At 38.4% G+C, this 22,455-nt stretch overlaps 3 protein-coding genes across 8 annotated transcripts; 1 reads left to right on the forward strand and 2 right to left on the reverse strand.

Annotated features, from left to right (window-relative positions):
- Positions 1 to 112: 112 nt before the first annotated feature.
- Positions 113 to 7,015, reverse strand: LOC127655688 (forkhead box protein J2-like). Of its 2 annotated transcripts, XM_052143620.1 has the most exons (10): positions 6,751 to 7,014; positions 6,091 to 6,410; positions 5,069 to 5,143; positions 4,375 to 4,452; positions 4,182 to 4,277; positions 2,983 to 3,148; positions 2,557 to 2,832; positions 2,353 to 2,451; positions 1,389 to 1,751; positions 113 to 701 (listed from the first exon to the last, which is right to left on the reverse strand). In XM_052143620.1, the coding sequence occupies exons 1-10, from the start codon at positions 6,758 to 6,760 to the stop codon at positions 592 to 594; spliced, it is 1,593 nt and encodes a 530-aa protein (XP_051999580.1). In that variant the 5' UTR covers positions 6,761 to 7,014; the 3' UTR covers positions 113 to 591. The 2 variants fall into 2 exon arrangements, with proteins under 2 accessions (XP_051999580.1, XP_051999581.1); XM_052143621.1 differs by lacking the exon at positions 5,069 to 5,143 and having other exon boundaries at positions 6,751 to 7,015.
- A 550-nt stretch (positions 7,016 to 7,565) lies between these two features.
- Positions 7,566 to 13,837, reverse strand: LOC127655696 (isochorismatase domain-containing protein 2-like). The gene is made up of 7 exons (XM_052143638.1): positions 13,573 to 13,837; positions 11,898 to 11,998; positions 10,880 to 11,004; positions 9,207 to 9,419; positions 9,037 to 9,107; positions 8,518 to 8,635; positions 7,566 to 8,128 (listed from the first exon to the last, which is right to left on the reverse strand). The coding sequence occupies exons 2-7, from the start codon at positions 11,932 to 11,934 to the stop codon at positions 8,063 to 8,065; spliced, it is 630 nt and encodes a 209-aa protein (XP_051999598.1). The 5' UTR covers positions 11,935 to 11,998; positions 13,573 to 13,837; the 3' UTR covers positions 7,566 to 8,062.
- On the forward strand, positions 8,042 to 22,358 carry LOC127655689 (splicing factor U2AF 65 kDa subunit). Of its 5 annotated transcripts, none has more exons than XR_007972067.1 (12): positions 14,015 to 15,041; positions 16,520 to 16,676; positions 16,837 to 16,943; positions 17,016 to 17,167; positions 17,417 to 17,533; positions 17,643 to 17,781; positions 17,923 to 18,002; positions 19,172 to 19,294; positions 20,006 to 20,113; positions 20,267 to 20,518; positions 20,606 to 21,234; positions 21,326 to 22,358. XR_007972067.1 is itself a non-coding variant. In XM_052143624.1 (12 exons), the coding sequence occupies exons 1-11, from the start codon at positions 14,993 to 14,995 to the stop codon at positions 20,738 to 20,740; spliced, it is 1,419 nt and encodes a 472-aa protein (XP_051999584.1). In that variant the 5' UTR covers positions 14,015 to 14,992; the 3' UTR covers positions 20,741 to 20,785; positions 21,104 to 22,358. The 5 variants fall into 5 exon arrangements, 4 of the variants coding, with proteins under 4 accessions (XP_051999586.1, XP_051999584.1, XP_051999583.1 ...); XM_052143624.1 differs by having other exon boundaries at positions 20,606 to 20,785; positions 21,104 to 22,358; XM_052143626.1 differs by lacking the exon at positions 14,015 to 15,041 and adding an exon at positions 8,042 to 8,151 and having other exon boundaries at positions 20,606 to 22,358.
- The last annotated feature ends 97 nt before the right edge of the window (positions 22,359 to 22,455 follow it).

The raw sequence follows: 22,455 nt of genomic DNA on the forward strand, positions 1-22,455 counted from the left end.
ACACATCAGGCAATTGTAATAGAGAGTTCAATGTTTCCTTTATTTTATTTGTATAAAATAAATTTATGTCCCAAGGTGGATGTTAATGTGACAAAAAATTATGTAATATAATGTATCAAATGTCATATTTATTTTCAGTCAAAATACACCCATATGTATTGTTCATTTTCAGGATTGACCCACACAGTCTTTCATGGTTTGGAGCAGTTTAAGCACAAACTAGCACCATTTTCAATAACTTACTAAACACTGAATGAATAGGGCATTGTCAAGTTTGGTTAACTTCAGTTGCTGTCAATCATTGTGTACCAGCATTTCAACATGCAAACAACTATATATTTTGTTCATTGTTCTATAGTAAACATAAGGAAGGGTCAAAATGAAGATAAACACAAATAGCTTAATGCTTTTCAATTTGTGTTGTACGAAGGACATCTGCTTTTGTTCCATATTTACATGAAACAACCATTAAAGATTAATGCGTTGGCCTCATGTGACGTCCTTGAAAAATACTGTGGATTTGTCTCATAAATTGGCTCGTGATGTGTTTTATTTTACTGTGTATTCTATAAGTTTCTGTTGGCACAAAAATCACTCTATCAGGGAATCCCAGTCAAAGTCATCCTGGATCTCCTCACTGTTGCTATGAAGATTCTTCAGAGGTGGATGACCTCTTGGAGTCAGTGGCTGAGTTTGAAGTGCTGCATGAGAAAAAACGGCATCATGTTAGGTTGTTTTGAGCAATTAGACCAATATAGCACAACACGTGGAACCTTGAGGCGGATGGGCTACAACAGCAGAAGACCATGTCGGGCACTTTATTAGGACCATAGTGTTTCTAATAAAGTGCTCGTGGAGTGTAATTACAAAAACATTGAAGTGTATTGCAATGTCCCAACTATGTGTACAATTCTTAACATGTCTTGTCTTATGCTGAATAGGAAAATATGATTTTGAAGAATTTGTTAATGCATTACAATTGTTGGTTTCATCTCGGCAACCAGTAATTCACTGCACAATACACATTGTGGTGTATCCTTGTTGCAAGTGACCCCATATTGAATGTAGTCTGGTTGTTTTTTAATTTATTTATTTTGTTTATTAGTGTAGTTTTGTTAAGTGTTTTTGACATACCCTGCGTGCATGTCAAGCAATCTGTCCATGTTGGCATCCCCTACCATGTGGCAGCAGAAGTGAAAATATACAGGACATTTGTTCTCCCTTTTAAAAACTGATTATACTGTGGGATGGATTTTATTAGTTGCATTGAACATTGTGTTTCCCTGATGTCCCTATAAGAAAAGACCTGATCTCCATTTTTGGGTTGTGAACCACCAGTTGAGAATCACTGCTATTTTGGGTATGAGGAGGACTATCTCTCAACACACCGTTTGGAGTCAGAGGCTGGCTTGCTGTGGGCTGCAGCCCTGGAAGTCTCTGTGGTGTCTGGTTTTGGGCGTGAGGGGTCAGGTTTCTCCTGGGACTGTGGAGTGGATGTTCACCAGGAGGAATCTGGGAGGGGAAGATCAGTGGAGATGGTTGTGTCAAACTAGCCAGTGTAGGAGGGTTAGTGGACGTCATACTGAGAGGAGGTAGGGTCATTTGTGCCAAAGAGGAGGGACCACAAGAAGAGGAGCCAATGAGACCCTTCTGAGTGAAGAAACGGTTGAGCGAATCACAGAGCGAAGTGAAGAGTTTCGAATCCAATGCCCAGTCACAGAGCTCAGCTTGACGCATGCTCTCTACCAGGTCTACATGAGAAGATGATAGAGACACTTAATAACTCTGTTTTACCTTATAGTGAAGTAGTCTAGTAGTCTTTTGAATGCATTTATAATTTCTTTAAACTTTAAGCAATTTAGATACTTCATAGGCTATAGTGCTTTTAGATACATGAACTCCAAAAATGTAAATTGTAAATCCAGAGAGAAAAGTAAAATCTTTTTTTCCAAAATACTTTTTAAAACAAATTGCCCAAAACAATTTTCCCTTATTGAAACAATCAATCAATATCACACAAGACAGAGTGCTGTTGTCCTCAATATTAGCATGGATATTAAGTACAGCAGTGAGTTTGTAAATTGCAAATGTGATACTGCTTTTATACAATAGTTCAATAAAAAGTTAACATTGTGTAACTTACAATTTTAGGTGCAAAATGGGCAGTTATTTTGTTTACTGATGTGTCCCAGTGATGTACTAAATATCAGCATTCTAACTAAATATTAGGAACACAGCCTGTCCAATCAGACTGGAGAAATGAAACACATTTTTTTTTTTAAATAATACTTTATATTTACATTTTAATTTTTCATCCTAGTTAGTCATTCTAGTTTGCAGCAGAGTACTGACCAGGGTGAGAGGTGAGGTCAATGTTAGCCCAGTCCAGACTAGCAATTCTGAAACTCTCTCTCAGAGAGTTGGCACTACTGAAACAGTCTTCTGGAACAACTGAGAGTAAAAAAGGAGGAAGATGATAAGGTACGGATCACTGATCAGGCTATCAGAACACTTATATCCTGTTGACACATTTCACCACTGTGCAAGTATACTCACCATTACTATGTAGCAGCTTTTCAGGATCAGTGTTGGAATTTGAATGAATGCTAGAGGGGTTCTGGTTGTGGTTTGGGTGTAAGTTGGGGATGAAACTAGAGTTAGTATCAAGTGTATTTGGGTTGAAGTTACCATTGGTATTAAGGGGGTTGAGGGTTGGGTTTGGGTTGGTGTATTGGTTATTATTGAGGTTTGGGCAAGGGGAGAGAGGAGGCAGGTTTGGTGTATGGAGTGGTGTACAGTTGTTGGTAAGTCCAAGTAAATTGGGAACGTCCACTATGAAAGGAAGTGAAAAAGAGAATTATTCTCAAACCTCAGGAAGATAAATGTTAAACCTTCCTCAAAAAGAGCTCTTAGATATAATGACTCTGAAAATAGTAAGTAAAAGATAAAGAACATCATAATCCACACGTTGTTCACACTTACTATGTGAGGTGACTCTCTCTCTCACAGAGCGACAGAGAGACTGAAAGGAATTGTAAAGGTCCGGTAGGTTCAAATCAGCAAAGGAGAATCGTAGAGGGGGATCCACATGAGGGATTGGAGGAATAGAGGAATGAAGAGATGCAGGAATTGGGGCAGTTTGACGTTGCTGCGGAAACAGAGCCAGCACACATTAATTACTTATTTGGAAAAACTTTAAGCCATATATAAAATGATGATGTAAGTACACAAATTCCTTAAAAATGAAATTGATTGTAAACGCAGACTGAAAACAATACTAGTGTTGTAGCAGAATCCATTTCAGGCTTATCAATGCCAGTATCTTTTTAAATAATGTCACTGATTTGACATATTTGCTATTTTAATAGGAAATTTGGATGAGACCAAATTTTGTAGATATGGCACAGCCATGACCATGTTGCAGGTGTTATTATTAGGGTGGAGGGACATTCTCATTAGAGGATCTGATTGGACAAATATAGTGCAATGTGCAATGCATGATGAATCATCAATATTTTTGTTCCATTTTCCCACAAGAGACTGTAATTGTTTTTATTTTAATTGTACATTTTTTTAGGTTTAAATATCTGCTACAGTTTACTTTCAGGAGTATACTAACATATAGACAGAGAAAATTTAGCAGAGGCAGGCCACTTCTATTAAAATGAATGGGTGAAATTGCAATGCCCAACAGTCATCGGTTGTAGAAAGGATGTCCCGCCTTACAGGTAAAAGAGCCAATCACCTTTTAGAGACAGACATCGCCAGTCAATCAAGTCGAGAACGTGCATGCACATTAGCTATACATGCTGGGAATTTTTTTTTTTCTAGCATAATATGAGGTAAAAAACACAATTTATGATTCCAGTGTGGTCAAATTGTCCTGCAGGTTTCAAATATATATTTTGATAGTAATCTTGAGCAACCATTTTGTAGATTTCGGTCCATCCCCATTTGTGTAGATGGGAACTGATCTTGTATACCGCTTGTTTACATAGAAAAATAGCTGCCCGATAGCATTCCAAAGATGGCTGCCAATTGATATAATGTAGCTGGCTTCAAAACGAATAAACATGAACTAAAAACCAGTCACACATCTATTATCTACTTCTCCATTATCTGCTCTAAATGGATTTTAATCCTTAATAGAAATAGAGAAAGCAGAAGAAATGACATTGTACCTTGCATGGAGGTGGAGAGAATGTGCTCTTGACATCTGGGAGTGGTGGGAGGGGCTCCAGTTGATTTACTGGCTCTTGGGCTTCTGGGAATGAAGCCTGGATCAGGGATGGAGGTGTCAGTGAAGGGAATACTCTTGATCTTAGTATATATCTACATTTATGAAATGAGCATGCTTTACGGTATGTAATGTACCTCGTCTTCAGGATAAGGTCGCTTGACACCTCTGTGATGAATTAAATCAGGTGACCCATCCATCGTCCAGTATGAGCCCTGATAACAGAAAAGGTGGATTCTTTTAGCTTCAGTATAGGTGAGCAAATGGATATGTGGATATGAAACAAACTCTGAAAGGAATAGAAAGAGCCAATGAGGTTTCATGTTATTGACATGTTACGATATTTGATTTGGCCATTGTGTACATTAGTTGATTAAATTATTATTAACAGGCACAATTTAAGTCGCTATTCACTTTCAAATCAAATCAAAGTGATTGTATGGCTTCCAAAGACTTAGATAATGATGCATGGAAAATAGATGATGCAAGTCTTATGGACAACTTTTAAGACACTTTTGAGTGCTTGTGTAAGCCTTCAATCAACTCAATTTCAGTAGTTATTGCATGTACTTCAGTGATAATGACATTCTTTAAAAATCTCCTTTTGTGCTCCACAGAAGCAAGAAAGTCATATGGGTTTGGAACGATATAAAGGAAAGTAAATTATAACAAAAATGTCCTTCTTTGGGTGAAATATTCCTTTAAGATGTTTTAAAGAGCTGTCTGAATGTTTAACAAGGATTTAATAGTGTGGCAGTTAATAGTCCCTCGTATTCCTGATTAATAAATCTCAGCTATATTTGAAGAAAAGATAAAATGTGACTACATCACCTTTCCAGGGTCACTCTGTGGTCGAGGAACTTTTCGGAAATATTTATTGAGGGATAGATTGTGCCGAATTGAGTTCTGGGTGGAAAACAGAGAGTTTCGATATTATATGTCAATATCTTGTCTCCTAAAAACTTTTATCAGTTTTTTTTTCCAACTCTGCATGCACAGGGTCCTCAAATAGTCAGAATATGCACCATTTCAAGTTAAATAGCATCATAAATCAGTTGGCTTAACTCAGGAAATACTTGGGAACAGATTGCAAAGGGTTTCCTGTAAAATATAAACATACCTACAGTTCGTCATTGCACACTAACCACAAATCAACAAAAATGTTTTAATAAATCATATTTAAGTATGCCACAGTGAAAATCAATTGTTCATTTTGAGTCTGTGCCTAAGTAAAAACAGAACTTTTGCTTTTGACAGCAGGGTATGATACCAAACCAGAGCTCCTTAGCACTTCAAGATGATATTATGTCTATCAAATGTCTAGAATCTTTGTAATCCAGCAGTCCATTGTGCTATTAGTCGGATTCTGGATATGGAAGTAGCAGCAGTGGTTGTGGGTGCGCACATATTTATAGTTTACTGATCCATTATAGTTTTATATTTGATAGGATCAGTAATAGTTTAAACCTGATTGATAGGATCTTTTCAGGGAATATTTCCATTAAATAGAAACCTAAGTTAGACAGCCTTTTGCAGTTGTAAATGAGTTGAATTTGATCCAGAAGAATCCAAAAGCATCAAAAAGCATGTAAAATGGTATAATAATAAATGGTGCAATGTTAAAATGTTGTGGAAATGGAACAAATGCTGAAGACTCACAATGAACTTCATTGGATTAATATAAGAACCAAAAATCTAAACTTTCATCTACATTGCAAAATAGTTTCTTTGTAGATTTATCAAATAAATAAAGGTGTGAAGCCTAACAATAAACCCTGTTAATGCACAACTGCATACATAACATCACATCATGGCACAATTTAATGAGGAAGAGGTCATATAGTAGTCTTTACCTTCCATCCTCTTCCTGCTCTGCTATAAAAAGGAAATGTATCACTAATCCATGTGTAAATGTCATTCAAACTCAGCTTCCTTTCACAGGCCGAACTAATTGCCATGGCGATGAGAGTGGCATAGCTGTGTGGAGGCTTCCCTTTGGAATAAGATGCAGGGGACACTGTAGGTATGGGATGGATATCCTTCACTTTTCCTCGCTCTTTCTTTCGTTCAACTCTTTCTTTTCCTGAACGCAAGGTGCTGATTCCCAACTGGGGAAGCCAGTCAATGCTGGTCAAACTAGAGTCCAATTCTGAAGTCATGCTCAAGGGAACGTCTGCGGTGCAGTGAAAACAAAATATTATATAATACTGTTTTTCTACCCATTCCATCTTAACTATGAATTATTTAACCAAGTGTATAATTTCATGTCAAAAACAGTTGCAAGACAATAGGATTTCAATGATTTGCAAAAGAAATCGCATATCCACAGAATCTCATTTATAATTCATGATGTAATGGCTTGAAAAAGAAACAAGAGATTCTTCAAGCATCAGAATTACTAATACTAAGGTTAGATAAACTTGCATTCTTTCCCAGTATACTGCGAGATAAACTCTGTATGTTTGCATGAGTAAGAGATCCAATAGAAGAAAAGAAAGGAAAGAAAAACATACCTTCTGTCATGAGGCCACAGACTTCACACTGTCAATTTTTAATGCTGTCATCTGTTACACAGGAGTACCTAAGGGAGTTCAGCAAACGTTTACTCCTTTCTCTTCTCTCCTTTCTGCTTATTGCAGCATTCCTTTGCCAGTAAAAGTGTCTAAGTCAAATCTTTTTGTATAAATGTTGCATTTGGGAGAAGAAAATCTATCGGAAAAAAGTTCTTCCCTTTCTTTCTCAATCCCCCTCCCTTTCTGCCTGTGTTGAATGTCACACACTCCACCCTCCATTTGAGAACTTTCTATGTTTCTCCTCCCCTCTCTCATTCTCTCCTCCTTTCTATCATGGCTGCACTTATAATGTTTTACTGGTGAGTAAGTTTCAATGCTGAAATAGGTCATGAGTGAAGCTGTAGGCGGGAACTCACTGTAATAATTTCCATTCAGATTTACTTAGCCCACAGTGTTCTTAACATCGTAGTGCAGTTGACACTTCATACTCTATAATTTCCCAACCAGGGGTATGTGTAAACAAGTCTAAAAAATTTATGTGGATGACACTCATAGCAGAACATGTACTATTTGGCCTTTTTTAAGTGACTTTATAATATTCATGATAATACTAAATGTTATACAGTATCATAGGAGTTAAATATGACACATTTTTGGGGGTACATTCGGTAAACAAAGTTGATAAACAATGCTCATGCCATAATGCATTAAGAATAAACATTAGTAACAAAAGTCAGAATCTGTATTATTACAATTGTATTTATCATAACCCGTATACACACGTATGCATTAATATACAAAAGGCCACTATTATGGTACAGGAAGCTTTATTCTCATTTTAGTGTGATGCATGTACATAATTTAATACAAAATAGGGATGAGAATTATAGAGGAATTTTGTAGTCGAGTACTCTAACACACAAATTATTACTTGTAAATTAAAATGTACGTTCAAAATAACAGGTTTGACACATCCATAAAATCTATATTCTTTTTAATTCACAAATGTCATCAAGAACGGTTTCTAAACAAGCTTAAACAAACTTTGCATTTGCTTTGAAAGCAAAAAAAACAACAACAAAAAAAATGAATTAATATGCATTAATTAAATTAGCATTACATTTCTTTACAATCCTCAAATCATTAATGATTTGGTTGATTCCTTGTTACTGATTACTGACAAGAAATTAAAAAAAAAATTTAAATATTAATTTATTTAGCGTCCTGTTCAAGAGACAGTTCAGAGAGCAGTTTGTGCTGAGTTATAGTAATTTATGTCATTATGTCTGTAGGGTGTGGTGTGTGACTGGCCCTACAGAGAGCTGAGGAAGGCCAGCAGGCCTGTATCAGGGGACGGGTGAGCCAACAACTTCTGGATCTGTGTGCACAGATAAAGGACAGGTAACAACATGAAAGCCACAATGGCCGAACGTGATTTTATTTACCACAAAACCCCAGCCATCTGAGCGCCTCCTCATACACTCTAGTTCACACAAACAAGCACACTCAAGCTAAACCTACCATTACAACAAGAGCTAAGAAATCCCTTCTGAAGTCATACAATTTTCCATAATGTTTCATAACAAGGTTCTTAAAAAGGAATAGTTAAAAAAATAACAACAAAAGTAGTCAGTGCGACCTGTGTGCTATATCCCTTAAAAAGGCATAGAATAGCCTTGTGTGAGGTGCAGACAGGAATTTGATGATGATGACAGAATTTTATTTAATTTTTCATCAACTACCTAGATAGATAAGACAGACATGTACCTCTTTAAAATTAGGGTGCTTGGCATCCTGCACTAGTTGCAGTAAAACTCCCTCTGTAGTGGTGAGAAACGCCCCACTCTGCTTCAGCCGTGACAGCGCAAAAAGCCGATCTGTCTGACTGAAAAATGAAAGGAAAATATGTTTTCAGCACCTTCACAATCGGTTAAAGGCTTGACTTACTGCAGATTCTGCACAACCCCCAGAACAAATGGAGATATGTGTGCATGCTAACACTCTTGTAAAAACACTCCTGTTTCTGGAACTTTAGAAAAAGGCTTAAAAAGGCCATCCATCACTGTTGAAATATACAATACAAGACTTGAGTTTGTGCTTGAATAGATATAGGTGTGTGTCATAAGGCATGTAGCAGTCCTTCTTTTTTGTATTGCTTTTAAGACACAAGTTATCATACTTTGGTCTCATCATGAAATACCTTCTTTAAGTTAATAAAATAAAATATCACAACCTTTTTGATATTTGTTCTGACAAAAAACAAGGAAACCCTAAAGCGGTTTATACCTTCGAGAGGAGACAGCATCTGCTACAATATGTACCTCCATGCCCCGCTCCAGGAGATCGTAGGTTGTGCACTACAGAAGAATGAAAAACCTAAATAGCATGTTCCAGAGATGATGATTTTATGTGAAAATGTGCCATGGCATTGGCTTAATCATCCCAGTTGACATTACCGCGATGCATGCTTGAGCCTCAATTCCACACATTATGACTTGCTGAGGATCTCCCAGGCACTTGAGTGAGCTTTTCACACTCTCAGACAGCATGGAAAAACTGGTCTTTGCATGAGGTATCAACCCTTCAGCACCCAGCTCAGGCACTGTTGGGCCCAGACCTTTAGGGTACTGTTCTGTCAAAATCTGGGGGATGCCCAAAATTCGACATGCCTGAGAGAGCATAAATATGGTTACAGTATAAATATGGTTCTGGCTGCCTGCCATTTTTTTTAACAGCTAAGGCAAAAGCAATGGCATTTTCAGACATGCAGCTCATTTGATTTGTTCAGAAACAAGGGCTAAAATTGTTGTTTCAACAATTGGCAACATTTCAAAATGGACCAAAATAATGTTAATAGAATTGACATGTGAGCAAATTGTCCCCTCATTGGTCAGAATATTTAAGAGCTGTTCCGTTGTTGTGGCGAAATTTGACTCCCTGCCACATTCATACTCCCCACTACCTGATTTGTCCCTATCCTTAAAGACCACACCTACCCCCACTCCTAAACCTAACCATAGTAGGGAGTCATTGGTAACACCTACAACTACTCCTAAACATAACCATACTAGAGAGTCAAACATTGAGAGGGATATAGCTGCAGGCTGAGCTCCAAAAAGGGGCAGGTGCTCCAAACTGCCAGCAAAGACGTACAGAGAACCAAACCCAAACCTTACCCTAACAATGTGTGTAAGTGTCGCCCCTTTTGGATTGGGCCCAGTCCCCTTCTGGAGTAACCCTGCCCCATTCTGGAGTTTACCCACCCGCTTTCAGCGTTCCCTTTCAATTCAGTTCATGAGACATTGCTGAACGCTTTGGAGAATTCCATTTCCACAACCTAGTAGAAGCCTTTGTATCATAACGCCAATCTTATGATTGACAATGGTGTTTGAGCCCCATCCTTTTAGGCGCCCATTTGCCCTATATATGCGACAACACCCATCAGCGGACGAGATTCCCAGCAGACGTATCAGGACGTTCTTCGCCTGACTCTCAGCACCTGCAGCGAAAGATTCACTAGTGCTATTTGTTTTGGCACCGTTCTGAGTAAAGTCTAGAGACTGTTGTGCATGAAAATTCCAGGAGGTCAGCAGTTACAAAAATAATCAAACCAGCCCACCTGGCACCACCAATCATACCATGGTCCAAATCATTGAGATCATATTTTTCCCCATACTGATGGTTGATTTGAAAATTAAATTAAGCTCCTGACCCTGTCTCCATGATTTTATGCGCTGCACTTCTGCCACAAAGTGGCTGATTAGATACTGATTGTCTTTGCCAGACGAGCTGGTTTGAGTATTTCTGTAACTGCTGATCTCCTGGAATTTTCACACACAACAGTCTCTAGAATTTACTCAGAATGGTGCTAAAAAAAACATCCAGTGAGGGGCAGTTCAGCGGATGGAAATGCCTTGTTGATGAGAGAGGTCAACAGAGAATGGCAAGACTGGTTCGAACTGACAAAGTCTATGGGAACTCAGATAACCACCCTGTACAATTGTGGTGAGAGGAATAGCATCTCAGAATGCTATTCTGAGATGCAGGTTTGCGCTGTTTTGGCGGCACAATATAAGGGAGGTGGTTTTAATGTTGTGGCTGATCAGTAGGATGAGGGTGCTGTTTGTACCTGTAGCAATCTTGCAGCATTGCTCACAATGTTTGTGAACTGGAAAATACTGGGTCTGAATTTCTCCTGCATGTCACACAGTAACAGCACTGAGCCTTTGGTGGAGAGTCTGCCAATTCTTGACACTAAGGAGACAACCAGGTATTAAAGTCTGAAGTGTGTTGTACCCACCAAAATATGGTATGTTTGTGCATACACTACAGTAGACTGCATTGTAATACATATAATTGACCAATGTGTATGACAGCGCCACCTAAAGTTTTCGGTATAAATACAAGAGCCCTAAAAAGAGTGTACATCAAATAAGAAACAAAAACGTCTCAATAGCCCTGTCCCAAATGGCGCACTTCATGCGGACTTTCGGTCTCGTGGACTTAAATTGCGCGTGCTCGCTGAGTCTACGAGTCCGTAGGCCGTCCCATTTAGCATTTTAACGCTCTGAAGTGTGCTCAGCAGCGCCCCCTTTGTACCCTTGAAGCGGTCTTCCGCGAAGCCTGCATAGATCCAGGCTTCACGCACTTCAAGTACCCAGGAGTCCTTGCGAAAGGCCAATCAGACAACTGGTGTGAAGAGCGCTTTCGCTCACGGAAACAGACAATTGATAACATGGCTGAGAAGAAAATATTTAAGTGTAAGTATCATTATGGTTTTTATGACTGTGTACATTTTACCAGTTGTTACCTACAGTTTATACAAACATTATGGTCATCGACCAGTGGTTGATGTCTCAAACATAGTAATAGCGCGCTGAATAATAGGCTGATCGCATAACGATTCATTATATAGAACCGAATGGCAGGGCTTTACTGAGTCATGTAAGTGAAGTATGGATATTTAAACCTGTAAATTAAAAACGACATAAAAAAAACAAGGTACACATAAAAAATATAAAATACATATATGTATATAAAGAAAAAAGAAAATTAAACAGTAAATCAAATAATAATGACTTAATGCATTAACGACTTTTGACAATTTATATGTTTATCTACAAAGTCAATAACATTTACTTGCTTACCCTTTCCTCCGTGCATAACATCAGCATTTGTATGCATGAAAAATAATCTTGTCTTCTACGACGTCGGAGCGTAAATGTGATTTCTCTGCATGGCAAGCCATCTCGCAAACACAATAGTAAAAACAACAACAATAGGCAGCATACAGGTGAAACTCGAAAAATTAGAATATCGTGCAAAAGTTCATTAATTTCAGTTATTCAGCTTAAAAGGTGAAACTAATATATTATATAGACTCATTACAAGCAAAGTAAGATATTTCAAGCCTTTATTTGATATAATTTTGATGATTATGGCTTACAGCTTATGAAAACCCCAAATTCAGAATCTCAGAAAATTAGAATATTGTGAAAAGGTTCAGTATTGTAGGCTCAAAGTGTCACACTCTAATCAGCTAAACACCTGCAAAGGGTTCCTGAGCCTTTAAATTGAATTCACAATCATGGGGAAGACTGCTGACCTGACAGTTGTGCAGAAAACCATCATTGACACCCTCCACAAGGAGGGAAAGCCTCAAAAGGTAATTGCAAAAGAAGTTGGATGTTCTCAAAGTGCTGTATCAAAGCACATTAATAGAAAGTTAAGTGGAAGGGAAAAGTGTGGAAGAAAAAGGTGCACAAGCAGCAGGGATGACCGTAGCCTGGAGAGGATTGTCAGGAAAAGGCCATTCAAATGTGTGGGGGAGCTTCACAAGGAGTAGACTGAGGCTGGAGTTAAAGCATCAAGAGCCACCACACACAGACGGGTCCTGGACATGGGCTTCAAATGTCAAACATCTTACCTGGGCTAAAGAAAAAAAGAACTGATCAGTTGCTCAGTGGTCCAAAGTCCTCTTTTCTGATGAGAGCAAATTTTGCATCTCATTTGGAAACCAAGGTCCCAGAGTCTGGAGGAAGAATGGAGAGGCACACAATCCAAGATGCTTGAAGTCCAGTGTGAAGTTTCCACAGTCTGTGTTGGTTTGGGGAGCCATGTCATCGGCTGGTGTTGGTCCACTGTGCTTAATTAAGTCCAGAGTCAATGCAGCCGTCTACTGGGACATTTTAGAGCACTTCATGCTTCCTTCAGCAGACAAGCTTTATGGAGATGCTGACTTCATTTTCCAGCAGGACTTGGCACCTGCCCACACTGCCAAAAGTACCAAAACCTGGTTCAATGACCATGGTATTACTGTGCTTGATTGGCCAGCAAACTCGCCTGACCTGAACCCCATAGAGAATCTATGGGGCATTGCTAAGAGAAAGATGAGAGACATGAGACCAAACAATGCAGAAGAGCTGAAGGCGCTATTGAAGCATCTTGGTCTTCCATAACACCTCAGCAGTGCCACAGGCTGATAGCATCCATGCCACACCGCATTGAGGCAGTAATTAATGCAAAAGGGGCCCAAACCAAGTACTGAGTACATATGCATGATTATACTTTTCAGAGGGCCGACATTTCTGTATTTAAAATCCTTTTTATTATTGATTTCATGTAATATTCTAATTTTCTGAGATTCTGAATTTGGGGTTTTCATAAGCTGTAAGCCATAATCATCAAAATTATATCAAATAAAGGCTTGAAATATCTTACTTTGCTTGTAATGAGTCTATATAATATATTAGTTTCACCTTTTAAGTTGAATTACTGAAATTAATGAACTTTTGCACGATATTCTAATTTTTCGAGTTTCACCTGTATTTCCCCGAACCGAACCTGCAGCTCCTGTCCAACAATAACCACGCTTCATGATCGAGTCTGTCCCAAATATACTTCTCAATGCGCCCTTGTGGACTTGCGCGAGGGGCCCTATAAGTCTGCACTACATGACGTCACCGAAGTGTGGACTCTGAGGAAGTCCACAAGTCCGGAGTGTGCCATTTGGGACAGGGCCAATGACACTGGCTGTGTCTCAAGAACCTAGTGAGCTGCCTACCTAGAAAGCATTTATGGACGTCACATGCGTGTCTGAACGTTAGATGGCACCTATGATGTCTAAACAATTCCATAGGATTTGAGACAACCATTGTAGCAACAGAAGTGAAAGTAAGTAGACATGCATTTAAATTAGTGAATCCTACTCACTTACTGTTAATGACATTCAAAAGCAAACAAACGGTAGGCTACTTACTGTTTGTAATGCAAATAGGGATGGGGAGATTTAGGCCACAATAAAAACAGCTCAGGTCACCGCTGCCCTGTGTCTAGATGAGCTATTCTAGTGTCCACCCACTCCTCTTATAGGTGAAACTGTTGAAACACCCACTGAGGTTTATGAGTAAGCAAAGCATAGGCTACAACACCACCAGCGGACTCGTGACAGCATCACACAAACTGTAAGTTCCAGGTTTCTGTGACGACGCGATATAGCACAACGTTATACCCTAATCTGTGTGTATCCTAATAGAAAATATACGATTTCCCGATTAAAACAATGTAGCACAATCGCTGCAACATACTACACACGTCCCGATAAGAACCCAGCCAATTGGCAATGAGCCGATCATCCAGTAGGGGGCGCCGTCAGATGCTCAATCGGCCAGCGTTTATTCTTTTATTTCTTGCACGGAAAACGTGTATTTGTGTGTGTGTGTTTTTATTTTAAATGCATACACACGATCCTAGAAAACAGCTGCTGCACTCGAGACGCTGTATATGCGAAATTGAACCGGAAGTGTTTGGAAGTGGCTATTGACCTTAGCGAGGGCACTCACGGCCTTGGCGTTTCAGAGATTTTGTTGGAAATACAGGCTGCTATTAACGCATCAACGTAGTTTTCAGGAATATATAAGGTCTCGCACGAGCAGAGCACTTCTTTATTCCTGCACAGCTGTTGGTGCTTCTGTGTTTCTCGCGGTTTCTTTGAAAGCACGTTTCATCATGCTAGTCTTTGTATGTGCTGGGCGCTTCTGGAAGACTTCAGCTCGCCCCCTCTGCTTTCATTAAACTACGCTCTGCTTTCCCCACCTCGCAACTTTTCTCTTACAGAAACAGTAGTTTCTTCACGCTTGTTGTGGACTTCATTTTTTTGTTTGTGAGATATTTGCAGTCATTGAGTTGCTAACTGCTAGCTAGCCCGTTTTACGCTCAGTCGGCGTATTGGAGTCGCTGGAAAATGTCCGATTTTGACGAGTTTGAGAGACAGCTGACCGAAAACAAGCAAGGTTAGAAATAAAGCTGTATATCTGGTGCAAATGAGGTTTTGAGCATGTGTTTCGGTTAATGTGATTGTAATGGTTGGTCAGTGAGTAGCTGTAAGAGCCCTTCACTGGTCTCGCAGTTGGATGTGGCTGCAGCCTGAAAGATGATCTTTACTGTAAAAAATATGCACCAGGGTTATTATACAAAGAAACAAGCAAATGCAATGTTGACGTGTCTTAAATGCGTTGCAACCCGTCAAAACATTTGACTGCTGTTGGGTAGTTTTGCACAGGGGGTGTGGTTTCACGGAGATGACATTAATGTAGTGTGGGGTTCAACATTTGTGTATACATTGAAAATATCGAATTCAAAATCGAATTTGAACATGGGAATGAACCGAAGTGTTTTTTCATAGAAAATGTGCAATTTTTAGGCCACCAAAAATAGCAAATTTGTGACATTGGCTGTGTAAGTTCAGATTCTTTGGACCATTCTCAAATTATGTTAGGATAACATGGATTTTGCACAGACCTGTGCATGTCATTAAAAGAAAATGAATACTGTTAAAATACTATTAAATGATAAACTATAAAAACAATGCAATTTCACAAGTTACGAGTTGTTACTGATTAAAGGGATAGAATAATAAAAATTCTCTGGTCATTTACTCACCCTAATTTGTTTGTATGAATGTATTACTTATGCTGAACACAAACGAAGATTTTAGAGGAATATTTCAGATCTGTATGTCCATATAATGCATGTCAATGGTGACCAGAAATTTGAAGGTCCAAAAAGCATATGAAGACAGCATGAAAGTAATCCATAAAATTCCACTGGTGTAATCCATATCTTCAGAAGTGATATTATAGGTTTGGGTGAGAAACAGATCAATATTTAAGTACTTTTTTTTAAACTTAAATCTACTCTTTCACTTCCACATTTTTTTGTTTTTGACAAATTACAAATTCTTCGTACATATCACCACCTACTGGGCAGGGAGGACAATTTAAAGTAAAAAAGGACTTATAAATGTATCTTTTTCTCATCCACACTCATCATATCGTTTCTGAAGATATGCGTTGAGTTCGGAATTGCATACTACCTTACCAATCTTACTATTTATGCCATAGATATGGCAAAACTAGTATGCAATTGTGAACTTAAAACACTGGAGTCGTATGGATTAAGTTTATGCTACCTTTATATGCTTTTTGGAACTTCGAAGTTCTGGCCACTATTCATTAGCATTGACCTACAGAGCTGAGATATTCTTCTAAAAGTCATATTTGTGTTTCAGCAGAAATTTATACACATCTCGGATGGCACGAGGGTGAGTAAATGGTGATAGAATTAAAATTTTTGGAGAACTATCCATTTAACAGAAGAGCAGCAGCAAGCAGGTATCAGTTTGAATAAACATCTAGTATGCATGTTGAATTGAAGGAATTGTTTATTATGTTCAAGTTTGCAAATGTTGTTTTGCATATTGAATCTACAGCAGACCGGGACAAGGAGAATAAGCACCATCGGCGTAGTGGCTCGAGAAGTCACAGCAGAGACCGGGACAGAAAAAGAAGGAGCCGGGATGGAGAACGAGAAAGGAGAGCCAGTCGAGAGCACCATGGAGATAGCAAAGACCGCAAACACAGACGCAGGTAGGTGGAAAAATGTGGACTGTTGAAATTATTGGGGATAATTTTTTACACCTGCAGGTTCGTCTGAAAAATTCTGCTGCTTAGAGTGTTCCCTAAAGGATTTTCAAATACCAATTGAAACAGCTTTTGTCTGTGTTGATTTCTCTTTCTGTCTGTGCAGTCGCTCCCCACACCGTGAGAAGAAAAAGATTAAAGTAAAAAAGTATTGGGATGTTCCTCCTTCTGGTTTTGAACACATCACACCCATGCAGTACAAAGCAATGCAAGGCAAGTGTGTCTCTCTCTTTTTCTTTCTCTCGTTTTTCCCATATGTCTAACATCCTCTTACTTTGGCCTTAGCTGCTGGTCAGATCCCGGCAACTGCTCTGCTGCCCACAATGACCCCCGAGGGTCTGGCTGTGACCCCAACACCTGTTCCCGTTGTGGGTAGCCAAATGACCCGACAGGCCCGACGGCTGTATGTTGGCAACATTCCATTTGGCATCACAGAGGTGAAGTTTTTTATCCCTGACATCCATCAGCTAGGTGTTTTGGTGTATTAGAAGGTGTGATCATCTTTAACCTGGATTAAAACAGATTCTTTTTCAGAATCTTCTTCAGAAATGTGATTGTTTTGTCATTCCTTTGCTGTCTTGAAAAAGAGTTGCTTTTTCTCATCACTTGTCATCTGGTGAGGTTGGATGTTTTCCTTTTTTTTATATTTTGGTTTGATAATTGCATTGTTCTCTAATCTCTGATAGGATTCTATGATGGACTTCTTCAATGCTCAGATGCGTTTGGGTGGCCTGACTCAGGCCCCAGGGAACCCTGTCCTTGCTGTGCAGATCAACCAGGACAAGAACTTTGCCTTTCTGGAAGTGAGTTTTTGTGAAGAGCAGTAGAGCTCATTTTTATAGATCCTCACATATACTTTTAGAATTTTCAAGAACGGAATGAAAATTTTATTTTTATGCTGTGGTAATACAGTTCCGCTCAGTGGATGAGACAACACAGGCCATGGCCTTTGATGGCATCATTTTCCAGGGCCAGAGTCTGAAGATTCGCAGACCACATGACTACCAACCTCTACCAGGAATGAGTGAAAATCCCAGTGTCTATGTCCCAGGCATGTCTCTCTTTTGCTCTCTTAATTCTATTATGTACTAGCTTTTGCATTAATGCCCAGAGCTCAAGGTTTTACTCTCTCCAGTCATTATTTTGTGTTCAAACTTGAGTATAGAGTGATTTAAGGATGCTCTCTCTGTAGGTGTTGTCTCCACAGTGGTGCCAGATTCTGCCCATAAGCTCTTCATTGGCGGTCTGCCAAATTACCTCAACGATGACCAGGTTTGTGTCAAAATTACATTTTCTGACAACATATTCCTGTCACTGACAAAGTATTACTGTCATAATGCAGAGTTAACTGTCCTGATTGTATATAAGGTAGAGCAGAACTGATTTCCCAGTACTTTTTTAGTTGCCATATGTTTAAGTTCAATCAAAACTATTAATTATTTTTTACCAAAACTATTTGTATGACTTGATATGGCGTAATGTCTTTTGTGGATGTGTGGTCTTTAACCCCTGATAGGAGCGCAAATGACAGACTAAGGGGCTGTCAAATTGTATTTGTGATTGCATGCGATTAAAAGTTTAACGCTATTTTTTTTAATCACAATGAATGCATTTATCATTTAATAAAGCATAAACCAGCATAAACACTGGTCGAACTAGGGTGGAACCTTTGTGATATGTTAATGTTTCCACCCAGGGTCTCCCTTCGCCATCACTAGAATGAGAGACAGGTGTTAGAGTAATTACAACCCTGGTGACAAACCTAACTGCTCTCCATTTCCATGCCCCCCATGCCACAAGCATTATGTTGTTACCAATTTTTTTTATTTCCTAAAATTGAAATTAATTTTTACAGGAAAAAAAATATATAGAGTCGAATTTCAGCACTTTCAAAATCTGGGATTAATTGAGATTAACTGAAAAATTATGCGATTAATCGTGTTTAAAAAAATGTATTCGACTGTCAGCACTAGTTTTTGCATTAAAAGGTAGATGCGTGGAACAGATTCATTATTCTAAAGTCTATATGGAGAACAGATATGGAACAGAAGTCAGGTGTCTCAACACATTTTAAAAAGGTCAAGTTCTTTGTAGTTGACATAGCATCTTCTGTGCAAGACTCTCAAAATATCAAGGTGCAGATAGATGCAATAACACATTCAGTGTGAACAGCCCCTTTGTTGTCATGCTTTACAAGGATATTTATGAAATTGTTCTATCCTCTCAACCTAAGTGATGTATTGAAAGGTTCTAAAATTCTGGTCTTAAATTCAGTGCACCTTTCTCATTTCGGAGAGCATTTTCCTTTTTTTTCTGCAACTTGTAAAATATTCATTTAATTAATTTTCATTAAAGGAGCTTGTGGATCAGTATTTACATATTTAATTTCCTGTAATAATAAAAAAGCTGTAATCTTAAAGTTGATTTCCGCTATTCAACAGGTGAAGGAGTTGCTGACATCATTTGGTCCTCTGAAGGCCTTTAACCTTGTGAAAGACAGCGCTACAGGTCTCTCTAAAGGCTATGCCTTCTGTGAATATGTTGACGTCAATATCAGTGACCAGGTGATGTAGAAAAAAACAGATTAATTCTCCAACCCCATTTAGATCTAAATGTTGTAAGCATTAAAAACATACTCATCCATTCAAAAGTTTGTGGTCACTTACTCATTATTTATTATTTTTTTGTTTTTACATTTTAGAGTAATAGTAAAGTCATCAACTCTATGGAATAACAGAAATGGAAATATGGGAATTATGTTGTGACAAAAAAAAAAAATCTAAACTAAATCAAAACTGTTAGATTTTAGCATCTTCAAAGTGGCCACACTTTGTCTAGAATTTGCAGACTTGTACTCTTTCTCAAACAACTTCTTGAGGTATCACCCTGGGATGCTTTTTAAACCGTATTGAAGGAGTTCCCATCTATGTTGGGCACTTATTGGCTGCTTTTCTTTATTATTTGGTCCAAGTCATCAATTTCAAATTATTATTATTTTTTTCCAAATAAAATTTTATTTTTGTAATTAAATAAATTAATATGTTGACACTTAGATTTTTGTCTACTAATTTCAAACTAATTTTAAGCATACACCTTCAGGTAAAATTTTTTTCAGTCAAGTGACCCCAATAATTTGAAATGCTGTGTATAGTTAGTCTAAAATTCCTCAGGAAATTACATAAGCTTACAACATTATTAAACCTCATGGGCTAGAATAGGGGCAAAGATGAGGCGTATCAGAGCGGTTAATTGACACCTATATTAACCTCTCCAAGGCACACTGTTCACTGTCACAGGCCATCGCGGGGCTAAACGGCATGCAGCTTGGTGACAAGAAACTCCTGGTCCAGAGAGCAAGCGTTGGCTCAAAAAACACCACACTGGTAAGGGAGAGTGTGAATGTGTTTATCAAATTTTTGTGCAACTTGAGTACCTTTATGAGTTGCTGAGCTCTGATGTACTCTATATAAACTTTAGAATAAGGAATCTTTTCATCTCCCATTTCTTGTTCCCATTCCTTTTTCCTCCCTCTGAAGACGGGCATAAACCAGACTCCAGTCACCTTACAAGTACCAGGTCTTATGAACACCTCAGTGACTCAGATGGGAGGCATTCCTACAGAGGTATTGTGTCTGATGAACATGGTGGCACCAGAGGAGCTGCTGGATGATGAAGAGTATGAGGAAATCGTTGAAGACGTCAGAGACGAGTGCTCCAAATACGGCCAAGTCAAGAGCATCGAGATCCCACGGCCTGTTGATGGTTTAGAAGTTCCTGGCACTGGAAAGGTTTGACACCTACTTGTACATGTGAATGTACAATTTTAAATTAAACAGTTAAAAACTGGTGTTTGTTTTCCTTTTTCTTTGTCTTAGATCTTTGTGGAGTTTATGTCAGTGTTTGACTCCCAGAAGGCCATGCAAGGATTAACAGGAAGGAAATTCGCCAACAGAGTGGTGGTGACTAAATACTGTGACCCTGATGCCTACCACCGCCGCGACTTCTGGTAGAGACAGAATCAAGAGCGAGAGAGACATAGAGACGCAACACAGATGGTGTGATTTCAATCTCTCGGAAAACCCTTATTTTGTAGATTTATGAGGTCTGAGAGGGTGTGAGCATTTTTTTTTTTAAATTGGCAGACTGAAAACATTACTTGTGATTGGGCAGAATGAAGTGCATCAATCATGAGTGATGTTTGTTAGGACGACAACAATTTTCAAGTATGTGCAGAACTTTAACATGGGATTTCAGACCATACCATTTTTAAAGTCTAGACATGTCACTAAACTTCCAGCTTATTTTTGGTCCATAGTAATTTTTTGTGTCATTTTTTCTCATTGTATTAAAAACCTACTCTATCATCTGTACAGCTCACACACTTTGAGCCAGACTGGTCAGATAGGAGTGAGAGAGGAGGATATAATGCAGTGAGTGAAGGAAGCTGAGGGGAGTGCAACAATGACATCAACGAAAATGAATGTTACACTCAAAAAACAAGGAGGTGAGAGGGGGGTATTTGAAGAGAGAATTCTTTGTTTTTGGGAAATGGTTTTATTTAGGCTGTGAAATGAGACTTCCGTGTTTAATTGTAGAGGTTAAATGTGTGAAGCAACAGGAGTTTCTGGGTCTCTTCTTGACACCATGCATATATGAGGTAAGGCCACTACTGAAATCATGTAGAGGGTGAATATTACCAATTATGTCTATACTGTCTTTCCTCCTATCCTCTCTTTCCCTTTCCTTCTACCTTTCCCTCCTTTTATAATAGTTGTGCTGTTTCTCGTGAACTCCACTATCCTGGCCCCATCTAACCAAATTTGTACATAGTGAAAAAGATACTTGTCTGTCTGTTATTTCTTTTTTATATACATTCTGTATCTAACTGTCCACTACTGTTTTTTTTTTTTTTTTTTATTGTAATAAGATGAGCTGACTTAATACAGTGTGTTTATGTAAGAGCACCAGAAAATTTATCTGGTGAAATAAACTCAAAGCGTTTGGAAATGAACATATTTATTCTGTTCTGCCAGCAGATAGTGCTAACAGGTCTTGTTATTCTGCACTGTGCAATTCAAAATGGAGTAGTTCTCATACAGTATCTGAGTATTAGGAGCAAAGGTTTTTTTTGGGGGGTTATATGTTAATGTTTCTTTCTCAAATTAATAATAAAAAAGGAAAACATGTCAGTGGAAATATGTTGGTTGCTGATCTTGTATTTTTATGAATTGTCTTAAAATGCATAATTGCTGAAAAAATTGTGCTTTACAATTCAGATTATTTGTATATATATTAACTGTTTGTATTCAATTTTATAGCAGTCAATTAATTTATTTAACCACTTATAAGAAGGTTTTATGAAAATGTATTAATTGTATTATATAGGCATACAGCATAAAAAACTTTCACCCATTTGTCTCCTGAGTGTTAGTGATGGCACACCCATGGACTATTAAATGACCAGCTGAAGCATACTTTTAGAATAATTGGCAAGAGCTGGTGAAAAGTTTCAATTCGATAAGCTAATACCCAACTTCTAGGAGTCAGGGAGGACAGATTTATCAGTCTGTTTGGAAAAGTTAGGAGAGTGCCTCAATGATGCTTTAGCGGAAGAGCTAGTCACTATGGCACTAAAAACCTCACAATTTATTTGATTTAAAATGTATTTTGAGGTAATTGCTAAAAGTAAAAGGAATATCCTAAAGCACTACTATAGATTCAGCAT

This window comes from Xyrauchen texanus, chromosome 15 (assembly GCF_025860055.1).
Source record: "Xyrauchen texanus isolate HMW12.3.18 chromosome 15, RBS_HiC_50CHRs, whole genome shotgun sequence".
In the NCBI taxonomy this organism is placed as follows: domain Eukaryota; kingdom Metazoa; phylum Chordata; class Actinopteri; order Cypriniformes; family Catostomidae; genus Xyrauchen; species Xyrauchen texanus.